At 43.9% G+C, this 12651-nt stretch overlaps 1 protein-coding gene across 3 annotated transcripts in view; it reads left to right on the forward strand.

The window, feature by feature from the left end:
- Positions 1-12651, forward strand: part of LOC139747635 (uncharacterized) — a 34914-nt gene that overhangs the window by 8647 nt on the left and 13616 nt on the right. Inside the window, exons 1-4 of one of the 3 annotated variants that reach the window (XM_071660134.1) lie at positions 399-475; positions 921-1083; positions 2555-2717; positions 3983-4043. In XM_071660134.1, coding sequence (XP_071516235.1) covers positions 943-1083; positions 2555-2717; positions 3983-4043 — 365 coding nt within the window. In that variant the 5' untranslated portion in view covers positions 399-475; positions 921-942. Of the gene's footprint in view, positions 1-398; positions 476-920; positions 1084-2554; positions 2718-3982; positions 4044-12651 lie in introns of those variants that run through there. The other 2 variants (XM_071660135.1, XM_071660133.1) reach the window with 2 other exon arrangements.

Consider the following 12651-nt stretch of genomic DNA (forward strand, 5'->3'; position numbering starts at 1 on the left):
AGAGGGGGGCCAGGTGAGGATATTCCAAAAAAGGCCCAGTCCTCTGTTCTTAACGCTACCTCGCTAACGCGGGAAATGGCGAATAGTTTAAAAGAAAAAAAGAAAGAATATATATATATATATATATATATATATATATATATATATATATATATATATATATATATATGTATATATATTGCAATAGGACACAGTGGTGCACGTGATTTAGTCTTTGCTAATAGTTAACCTCGACGAAAGTGATACTTATTAAGTTCCCACAATAAACTTCCCGAGTGACGCGTCTCTATCTCAAGGAGAAAGGGAAGGGGGGGGGGGGGGGGACGCGCGCATGCGCTGTGTCACTCCGTGTGTACATTAAATTCCGTGGGCAATGTTTTTCTCACAACAGTACCACTCGGGGTTGTGGAATTGCACTTCCAATCTGTGGGCCTCCATCAGACCTTTTACTAACTGGTTTTTCTCTAGACCGACCGTAAGTGCAGTGTTTTATTTGACTTTGATACCTCGTTTCCATAATAGAGTCACTTTTTTGTTATTGCTTTTTCATATATTGCTACGTGTTATTTGTGAATGTATTTACAACGCCTAGCTCTGAGCAGTACAAATGGTGAGTCGATGAAGGTCACATACTGGTTAACATGGAGATGGAGGCTTGCAGGTGGTGTGTTCCGTTCCGTTGGTTTGCGCGGTGCTGCCTGGGAACGCTGGAATGGTTTGACTAGCATGATGGTGTAAGTCATGCACGCAAGTGGTGGGGCTGAACGGCACAGAAAGGTCGAATTGGGGGAGGGGAGGAGGAGGAGGAGGGGAGGGGTTGTGCAGATGGTACAAGTGCAGTGGAATTTGGTGTAGAGTGAACAGGTGGTAGAGAATGCGGGTGCTGGAGCATTTCTGGTAATGTGGGTTTTATTCCACAGGTGGTGCCAGACGGTATACACCATGGTCCATCTAAAGTTGTGCCAGGCCATGGAGTTTCTGGGGAAGGTCGGGGTGTTGGACGCGGAAGACCTTCTCTCGCGGGACCCTCTGGCCCTCGTCAACTCCATCATCAGAGCCTTTATGACCTACGTTCCCTACCAGGTGAGTCGAGGACGTATGCATTAGGGTGAATTAAAACCACTCAAAAGGAGCCACGATCCCGTGGGTCAGTCACAAGTATATCCCTTTTGGGAAATTCAGGGGGGGCTACAGTACAGGGATCTTGAGAACTCCCAGGGTAAGCCGTGGGCTCCGGTTCACTCAGGTGAGAGACGCAGTTCAAGAGACCTCAAGTTCAGTCATATCTCGTAGAGATATCAAGGGCTCTTGAGATAAGTCAGTGACTTATAGGCGTAAATGTTTCAGAGACGAGGTTCAACGCGAGTCTGGTTCTCTTCTGGAGTCGAAGGCCAATAAGGGATTCAATAGTATACATTTAAGACGAGATCCCCAAGCTATGTCGAGATTCCATGACTGAATTAAGGTTAGGCTGTCCACCACGACCTACTTCTATCCTGTGTATCCTCCGCCACCTACTGGGCCAAACCCTTAGACTCGCTAGCGGCTAACATGCCTGGTCTACTGACAGAGCCTCAACTCACCCAGGAACTTAACCCATTTAGCATCGTGGGTCAGTCGTAGGTTCGTGACTTAAAACCTTAATTCATAGTCGCTGAATCTGGAAATAGCTTGGAGATCTCGACTCATACATATACTACTGAATCCCTTGTTAGTCTTCGACTCCAGAAGAGGACCAGACTCGCGTTGAACCTCGTCTCTGATACATTTACGTTTATGCTATAAGTCACTGACTTGGAGCCTTTGATGTATCTACGAGATACAGTGTATCATACTGTCCACGTCCTTGCAAGTTTCTCCTCTGATTAGCCTATGATGTTTCTAAGAGGTGTAGGCTATGTCTTAAACACACGTAGACCCACAACGATTAATACGTGCATTCTTTTCCTGTCATTGTATGATGGCTTTTATCAGCATATGTGGTTATGATTTACGGTCTCCCATATCCAAATAGGTTGATAGTTCCCTCACTCGGTAGTCCTCTGTCTATTCTTCCAAAAGACATTCATTACTCTTAGGCTGTGTGTGTGTGGGGTGGGGGGATGGGCATGGTCTCTTGTTTATAACAGCCTGTTCTCGGGGTACCATGACTGGCACAGGTTGGGTGAACGTTCTTAGGGGGGGGTGGGTGTCATTTCTGGCAAAGGTCAGCCCAGTTGATGTTGTGCCTGTGATGGGCACTTGATGGTTGATGTGTGTGTTGTTCAAGATGATGTGCCTTGTGGGGAGGGGATGTAGAGTAGATACATTGGATTTGTTTACATGAGAAAGACAAACAAATGGAGGCCTGATTGGCCTACGACTTGGTTGTCTGATGAGTTTACATGAAAAATGATTTGCTTTATACTTAAGGGAATCGCAAGTGCGTTCGAAAAGGATAGTCGTAAGTTAGCGTTGAAAAAGATGCACTTAATATTTCATATTGTTCAGGGGCGCCAGAATTCTGGTTGGCTTGAGGGTCCCGCCGTAGCTTAGAATCCTCTCTCGTCAACAGTGTGTGTCGCTGCTTGCCCAAGCGAAGGAGGAGCGTCACGTACCCACGCTGGAGGAGGTGGTGGAGGCGGGACTGAGCCTGGAGGGTGGCTTGTGCTTCACCAACAACGCCTTCTTCTGCATCCTGCTGCGTACCCTCGGCCTAGACGCCCATATGCTGAGAGGTGGGTCAGCTGCTCTATGATGAAGACAAGATGGGTAAGGATGTGATGGGGGCGAGTGGGAGTGTCTCTATGGGCCTTAGTCTGAGTTTAAAACGAGAGGATTTTCTGGAAGTGCGACTTGGTCATTATGACCAAGGTTGGTATCTTTGTGCTCAAGATGAGAACGTATTAGACGTGAATACCTTTCCATTGCTTTAACGTCAGGTTAGCCTTTCTCCCGAAAAACGGGAGTTTGGGTAAACCTGTTAAGTTCTCTTGATAAGTTTAATCCATCATGCTGATGTACTTTATATTTCTTGCTATTGAGTCGAGATAACAAAGATTTAGTTAAAAGCTGGTAAGGTCGTAGAGTTGAGGATTTAGATGTCTGAAGTTAACGTTATCATTCGTCTTATGGTAAGACCTAGTGAGATGAACCCACGCATTGGTTTCAGTGGAGTTAGTTTTCCAGAGTTTGGTTGAGGTGTATCAATCTGTATCTTTGATAGAAATACATCCTTATATATATATATATATATATATATATATATATATATATATATATATATATATATATATATATATTCTTTTCTTTCGTACTATTCGCCATTTCCCGCATTAGCGAGGTAGCGTTATCAACAGAGGACTGGGCCTTAGAGGGAATATCCTCACCTGGCCCCCCTCTCTGTTCCTTCCTTTGGAAAATTAAAAAAAAAAAAAAAAAAAAAAAAAACGAGAGGGGAGGATTTCCAGCCACCCGCTCCCTCCCCTTTTAGTCGCCTTCTACGACACGCAGGGAATACGTGGGAAGTATTCTTTCTCCCCTATCCCCAGGAATAATATATATATATATATATATATATATATATATATATATATATATATATATATATATATATATATATATTTTAAACCAGGGCGATTATAGGTACTGTGAACCACAAGGAACTAATGTCCTTCGAAACGAAAAGAAGAAATCACCTTCCACAGTGATGCTCACAAGACTGGTTGGTCAAACCCAGTGCTTGTGCTTCGTTATCTTATGCTTGAGACTCACTGTACAAGTGGACTTTGAACTGATGGAAAGACACCTGTTAGCTCAAAGTTCTACTGTGATGGCTTTTTAAGTTTTAAAAGTTCCTCTTTAAATCTAACTGCCTTACCTGTAGTCCTGGCCACGCAGGACTGCCCTGACATCTTTTTTTTTTTTGACAGAGTGGGTGTTATTTGCAGGAGTTGATGATAGAGCCGTGAGAGGACTTTTATAACTCTGGTGTTTTTAACAGGCTCGTACAGCGCCTGTAATTTCCCTGACAATCACGCGATGGTGCTGGTGAGGCATCTAAGGTATGTTAACCTTTTAAACCTCTGCCTCATTCTGTCCACGTTTCTCCTCTCATCGTGCAGTCCACCTCCCTCCTCCCATCATGCTGTCCACGTCCCTCCTCCCATCATGCTCTCCTCGTCCCTCCTCCCATCATGCTATTCACGTCCCTCCTCCCATCATGCTCTCCTCGTCCCTCCTCCCATCATGCTATTCACGTTCCTCCTCCCATCATGCTGTCTACGTCCCTCCTTTCATCATGCTGTCCACGTCCCTCCTCCCATCATGCTATTCACGTCCCTCCTCCCATCATGCTGTCCACGTCCCTACTCATATCATGCTGTCCACGTCCCTACCTCCCATCATGCTATTTACGTCCCTCCTCCCATCATGCTGTCCACGTCCCTACTCATATCATGCTGTCCACGTCCCTCCTCCCATCATGCTGTCCACGTCCCTCCTTTCATCATGCTGCCCACGTCCCTCCTCCCATCATGCTATTCACGTCCCTCCTCCCATCATGCTGTCCACGTCCCTCCTCCCATAATGCTGTCCACGTCCCTATTTTCATCATGCTGCCCACGTCCCTCCTCCCATCATGCTGTCCACATCCCTCCTCGTATCGTGCTGTCCACGTCCCCCCTCGTATCGTGCTGTCCACATCCCTCCTCATATCATGCTGACACCACGTCCTGCCTCCCATCATGCTTTCCACGTCCCTCGTATCATGCTGCCCACGTCCCTCCTTCCATCATGCTGTCCACGTCCCTCCTCATATCATGCTGACACCACGTCCTGCCTCCCATCATGCTTTCCACGTCTCTCCTCCCATCATGCTGTCCACGTCTTTCCTTGCATCGTTCTGTCCATGTCTTTCCTCGCACCATTCTGTCCACGTCCTTCCTCCCATCATTCTGTCTACGTCCTTCCTTCCATCATTCTGTCCACATCCTTCCTTTCAAAATACAGTCCATACCCCTCCTCCTATCATGCTGGCTACGTCCCCTGTCTAAATGCTGTCCACGTCCCTCCTGCCTAAATGCTGTCTAAACCCCTCCTCCCATCATTCTGTCCACTTCCCTCCTCCCATCGTGCTGTCCACGTCCTTCCTTTCAATATATTGTCCCCACCCCTCCATCATGCTCCCGCCCTGCTGTGTCTTGTTGCTAAACTTCGTCTTCTGCTACTTCGTATCTTGTAGGGTGTTATTTTATGTATTCTGTTTATATAGTTTAATATTGTTTGTTCCATTTGTATTTCTTCCGTATCTCGTGTTCCCCGCAATATGAAAATTAACGAAAAATCATTAGGAAAATAGACTTTTAGATAATAGAAAACAGTGCAGATAGCATTAATGAATTATCTTTTTTTTTTTTTTTTGCCGCTGTTTCCCGCGTTTGCGAGGTAGCGCAAGGAAACAGACGAAAGAGATGGCCCAACCCACCCCCATACACATGTATATACATACACGTCCACACACGCAAATATACATACCTACACAGCTTTCCATGGTTTACCCCAGACGCTTCACATGCCTTGATTCAATCCACTGACAGCACGTCAACCCCGGTATACCACATCGCTCCAATTCACTCTATTCCTTGCCCTCCTTTCACCCTCCGGCATGTTCAGGCCCCGATCACACAAAATCTTTTTCACTCCATCTTTCCACCTCCAATTTGGTCTCCCTCTTCTCCTCGTTCCCTCCACCTCCGACACATATATCCTCTTGGTCAATCTTTCCTCACTTATTCTCTCCATGTGCCCAAACCATTTCAAAACACCCTCTTCTGCTCTCTCAACCACGCTCTTTTTATTTCCACACATCTCCCTTACCCTTACGTTACTTACTCGATCAAACCACCTCACACCACACATTGTCCTCAAACATCTCATTTCCAGCACATCCATCCTCCTGCGCACAACTCTATCCATAGCCCACGCCTCGCAACCATACAACATTGTTGGAACCACTATTCCTTCAAACATACCCATTTTTGCTTTCCGAGATAATGTTCTCGACTTCCACACATTCTTCAAGGCTCCCAGAATTTTCGCCCCCTCCCCCACCCTATGATCCACTTCCGCTTCCATGGTTCCATCCGCTGCCAGATCCACTCCCAGATATCTAAAACACTTCACTTCCTCCAGTTTTTCTCCATTCAAACTCACCTCCCAATTGACTTGACCCTCAACCCTACTGTACCTAATAACCTTGCTCTTATTCACATTTACTCTTAACTTTCTTCTTTCACACACTTTACCATACTCAGTCACCAGCTTCTGCAGTTTCTCACATGAATCAGCCACCAGCGCTGTATCATCAGCGAACAACAACTGACTCACTTCCCAAGCTCTCTCATCCCCAACAGACTTCATACTTGCCCCTTTCCAAAACTCTTGCATTCACCTCCCTAACAACCCCATCCATAAACAAATTAAACAACCATGGAGACATCACACACCCCTGCCGCAAGCCTACATTCACTGAGAACCAATCACTTTCCTCTCTTCCTACACGTACACATGCCTTACATCCTCGATAAAAACTTTTCACTGCTTCTAACAACTTGCCTCCCACACCATATATTCTTAATACCTTCCACAGAGCATCTCTATCAACTCTATCATATGCCTTCTCCAGATCCATAAATGCTACATACAAATCCATTTGCTTTTCTAAGTATTTCTCACATACATTCTTCAAAGCAAACACCTGATCCACACATCCTCTACCACTTCTGAAACCACACTGCTCTTCCCCAGTCTGATGCTCTGTACATGCCTTCACCCTCTCAATCAACACCCTCCCATATAATTTACCAGGAATACTCAACAAACTTATACCTCTGTAATTTGAGCACTCACTCTTATCCCCTTTGCCTTTGTACAATGGCACTATGCACGCATTCCGCCAATCCTCAGGCACCTCACCATGAGTCATACATACATTAAATAACCTTACCAACCAGTAAACAATACGGTCACCCCCTTTTTTAATAGATTCCACTGCAATACCATCCAAGCCTGCTGCCTTGCCGGCTTTCATCTTCCGCAAAGCTTTTACTACCTCTTCTCTGTTTACCAAATCATTTTCCCTAACCCTCTCACTTTGCACACCACCTCGACCAAAACACCCTATATCTGCCACTCTATCATCAAACACATTCAACAAACCTTCAAAATACTCATTCCATCTCCTTCTCACATCACCACTACTTGTTATCACCTCCCCATTTGCGCCCTTCACTGAATTATCTATATCCTGTTTTTATCATTGCATCCATCTACCCATCTTTAGTAGCATGCTCTTTTCCTGGCGTGGGTCGTGTATACTACAGCCCTTGAATTCTTGTGTTGTGTTAATTAAAGAATCACAGGCGTGTAAGACAATGTCCAGTTTTCATGCAATAAGGAGCCAAGCTGCCAAAGTTGACGTCTGCCACACACCCACAAATATTAATCCAGTCAGGAAGAAATGTAAGCTTAAACCTTAGGGTAAAAGGCACTCATGCATTTCTGCGAAATCGTGAAAACAAACTCGAAAGTGAGGTTAAACAAGTGATTAAGCGGGTATTAAGAACAAGCCGGGAAATTAATTGTTTGTGTCTGCATGTAAGATGTTGATGTGTGGTTCGTGAGAGGAGTCCAAACATAGGCTGAAAAAACATGTGAACGGAAAATGAACCACGCAAATCTTAAGTGTACAGGCCAATGTGCCCGTGTTTCGAGTTGTAAATAATTATATTTGTTATTATTCGTTGTGACCTTCACCTTCCATGGTCTCTCTCCACCACAGAAATTGACCAAGGTTTCTAAACAATCTTGTTATCCCGTCCTTCAGCTACACACTTCGATTCTCCACTGCAAATCTTATTGCTAAATGAATTTTCAACATTTGTTTGACATCATTACGTTATTTTCACCCATCAAAGGAGCTAATACTTCATAGAATTTGAATTAGAGGAACAATAATTTTACGCGCTTGCGTAGCTTTCTGAAAAATGCCGATCTGTTAACTTTTGTCTTTCGCCAGCGGTAGTGAGGGCTTGTGTGATATCCTATGAAACTAGTTTTACACTATCATTATGTGGATATATCGAACATACAAAGTACAATCTACGCATGTAGCTATGCATGTGAAAAATTGCGTGTATTCATTGTGCGGTGATGAACGCTTAAAAATGCTTGGGTACACATTTGAATTGTACATATATATTCACACATAATGTAACGTACATTGGGAGCTATTATTTATTTATTGGTTATACTTAATCGCTGTATCCCGCGTCAACGAGGTAGCGCCAGATAACAGACGAAGGATGGCACACACACACACACACACACATATATATATATATATATATATATATATATATATATATATATATATATATATATATATATATATATATATCCCTGGGGATAGGGGAGAAAGAATACTTCCCACGTATTCCCTGCGTGTCGTAGAAGGCGACTAAAAGGGGAGGGAGCGGGGGGCTGGAAATCCTCCCCTCTCGTTTTTTTTTTGATTTTCCAAAAGAAGGAACAGAGAACGAGGCCAGGTGAGGACATTCCCTCAGAGGCCCAGTCCTCTGTTCTTAACGCTACCTTGCTAACGCGGGAAATGGCGAATAGTATGAAAGAAAAAAAAAAAAAAAAAAAATATATATATATATATATATATATATATATATATATATATATATATATATATATATATATATATATATATATATAACCCCCTGGGGATAGGGGAGAAAGAATACTTCCCACGCATACCCTGCATGTCGTAGAAGGCAACGAAAGGGGACGGGAGCAGGAGGGGGGGGGGGGACATAAACCCTCCCCTCCTTGTATTTTAACTTTCTAAAAGGGGAAACAGAAGAAGGAGTCATGCGGGGAGTGCTCATCCTCCTCGAAGGCTCAGACTGGGGTGTCTAAATGTGTGAGGATGTAACCAAGATGAGAAAAAAAGGCAGATAGATAGTATGTCTCAGGAAAGGGACCTAGTTTTTTTTTTGGCTCTTGAGTGAAACGAAGCTCAAGAGTAAAGAGGAAGAGTGGTTTAGGAATATCTAGGGAGTAAAGTCAGGGGTTGGTGAGAGGACAAGAGCAAAGGAAGGAGTAGCACTAATGAGACAGGAGTGGTGGGAGTATGTGATAGAGTGTAAGAAAGTAAACTCTAGATTGATATGGGTAAAACTGAAGTGGATGGATAGAGATGGGTGATTATTGGTGCCTATACACCTGGTCATGAGAAGAAAGGTCATGAGAGGCAAGTGTTTTGGGAGCAGCTGAGTGAGTGTGTTAGCAGCTTTGATGCACGAGGTGAAAAAGAGGGCAAATTAGAGTTGGGGTGAGAGAGTATCAGTAAATTTTAGGGAGAATAAAAAGATGTTTTGGAAGGAGGTAAATAAAGTGCGTAAGACAAGAGAACAAATGGGAATATCGGTGAAGGGGGCTGATGGGGAGGTAATAACAAGTAGTGGTTAAGTGAGAAGGAGATGGAGTGAGTATTTTGAAGGTTTGTTGAATGTGTTTGATGATGGAGTGGCAGATATAGGGTGTTTTGGTCGAGATGGTGTGTGAAGTGAGAGGGTCCGGGAGAATGGTTTGGTAAACAGAGAAGAGGTAGTGAAAGTTTGTGGAAGATGAAAACCGGCAAGGCGGCGTGTTTGGATGGTATTGCAGTGGAATTTATTAAAAAAGGGGGTGCCCGTGTGGTTGACTGATTGGTGAGGATATTCCCTGTATGTATGGTTCATGATGAAGTGCCTGAGGATTGGTGGAATTCATGCGTAGTGCCATTGTATAAAGGCAAAGGGGATGAAGGTGAGTATTCAAATTACAGAGGTATAAGTTTGTTGAGTATTCCTGGGAAATTTCATAGGAGGTTATTGATGGAGAGGGTAAAGGCATGTACAGAGCATCAGGTTGGGGAGGAGCAGAGTGATTTCAGAAGTGGTAGAGGATGTGTGGAACAGGTGTTTGCTTTGAAGAATGTATGTGAGAAATACTTAGAAAAACAGATGGATTTGTTTTTAGCATTTATGAGTCTAGAGATGGCATATGGTAGAGTTGATAGAGAAGCTTTGTGGAAGGTATTAGGGATATGTGGTGTGGGAGGTAAGTTACTAGAAGCATTGAAAATTTTTATCAAGGATGTAAGGCATGTGTATGAGTAGGCAGAGAGGAAAGTGATTAGTTCCCAGTGGATGTTGGTTTGCGGCATGAGTGCATAATGTCTCCATGGTTGTTTAATTTGTTTATGGATGGGATTGTTAGGGAGGTGAATGCAAGAGTTTTGAAGAGAGGGGCAAGTATGCAGTCTGTTTTGGATGAGTGGGCTTGGGAAATGAGTCAGTTGTTGTTCATTAATGATACAGTGTTGGTGGCTGATTTGGGTGAGAAACTGCACAAGTTGGTGACTGAGTTTGGTAAAGTGTGTGAAAGAAGGAAGTTGAGAGCAGATGTGAATAAGAGCAATGTTATTAGGTTCAGTAAGGTTGAGGGACAAGGTGATTGGGAGGTAAGTTTGAATGGAGAAAAACTGGAGGAAGTGAAGTGTTGTAGATATCTGGGAGTGGATTTGGCAGTGGATGGGACCATGGAAGCGGAAGTGAGTCACAGGATGGAGGAGGGGGCGAAGGTTCTGGGGACAGTGAAGAATGTGTGGAAGGCGAGTTTCAACAATGTTACATGGTTGCGAGGCAAGGGCTATAGATAAGGTTGTGCGGAGGAGGATGGATGTGTTGGAAATGAAACGTTTGAGGACAATATGTGGTGTGAGGTTGTTTGATCGAGTAAGTAATGAAAGGATAAGAGAGATGTGTGGTAATAAAAAGAGTATGGTTGAGAGCAGAAGAGGGTGTATTAAGATTGTTTGGTCACATGGAGAGAGTGAGTAAGAAAAGATTGACAAAGAGGATATATGTGTCAGAGGTGGAGGGAATGAGAAGTGGGAGACCAAATTGGAGGTGGAAGGATGGAGTGAAAAAGGTTTCGAGTGATTGGGGCATGTAAGGGATAGAGTGAATTGGAACGATGTAGTATGCCTGTGTTGACGTGCTGTCAATGGATTGAACCTGGGCATGTTAAGCGTCTAGGTAAACCACAGAAAGTTTTGTGTGGCCTGGATGTGGAAAGGGAGCTATGGTTTTGGTGCATTACAGATGACAGCTAGAGACTGAGTGTGAATGAATGTGGCCTTTGTTTTGTTTTCCTAGCGAGGTGTCTCACTCGTCGTTCCCTTCACCTCTGATACATATATCATCTTTGTCACTCTTTCCTCACTCATTCTCTCCATGTAACCAAATCATTTCAATACAACCATTTCTGCTCTCTCCACCACACATCTTGCTTACCCTGTCATTGCTTACTCAATCAAACCACCTCACACCACTTATTGTCCTCAAACATTTCATTTCCCACAAATTCACCCTCCTCCACACAACCCTATCTATAACCCATGCCTTCCAACCACATAACATTGTTGGAACCACTATTCCTTCAAAGATAACCAATTTTCCTTTCCGAGATTACGTTCTCGCCTTCCACACATTCTTCATTGCTCCCAGAACCTTCTCCCCTTCCCCTACCCTGTGACTCACTTCTGCTTCCATGGTTCCATCTGCTGCCAAATCCACTACCTGATATCTAAACACTTTACTTCCTCCAGTTATTCTCCATTCACACTTACATCCCAATTAACTTGTCCCTCAACCCTACTGAACCTGATTACCTTGCTCTTATTTACATTTACTGTCAGTTTTCTTTTTTCACACACTTTACCAAACTCAGGCACAACTTCTGCAGTTTCTCACCCAAATCAGCCACCAGAGCTGTATCATCAGTGAACAACAACTGACTCACTTTCCAAGCCCTCTCTTCCACAACAGACTGCATACTCGCCCCTCTTTCCAAAACTCTTGCATGCCCCTCCCTAACTACCTCATCCATAAACAAATTAAACAACAATCATGCACCGCTGCCACAAATCAACATTCACTGGGAACCTATCACTTTCCTCTCTTCCTATTCGCACACATGCCTTACATCCTTGATAAAAACTTTTCACTGCTTAGCAACTTACCTCCCACACCATATACTCTTCATACCTTCCACAAAGCATCTCTGTCAGCTCTATCATATGCCTTCTCCAGACCCATAAATGCTACATACAAATCCATCTGTTTTTCTAAGTACTTCTCACATACATTCTTCAAAGCAAACACCTGATGCACACATCCTCTACCATTTCTGAAACCTGCACTGCTCTTCCCCAATCTGATGTAATTTCCCAGGAATACTCAACAAACTTATACCTCAGTAATTTGAACACTCACCTTTATCCCCTTTGCCTATGTACAATGGCACTATGCATGCATTCCGCCAATCCTCAGGCACTTCACCACAAACCATACATACATTGAATATCCTTACCAACCAATAACATACACAGTCACCCCCCTTTTTTAATAAATTCCACTGTAGTACCATCCAAACCTTCCGCCTTGCTGGCTTTCATCTCCCACAAAGCTTTTACTACCTCTTCTCTGTTTACCAAACCATTTTTCCTGACCCTCTTGCTTCACACACCACCTTGACCAAAACACCCTATATCTGCCA

The sequence above is a fragment of the Panulirus ornatus genome, chromosome 69, assembly GCF_036320965.1.
Source record: "Panulirus ornatus isolate Po-2019 chromosome 69, ASM3632096v1, whole genome shotgun sequence".
In the NCBI taxonomy this organism is placed as follows: domain Eukaryota; kingdom Metazoa; phylum Arthropoda; class Malacostraca; order Decapoda; family Palinuridae; genus Panulirus; species Panulirus ornatus.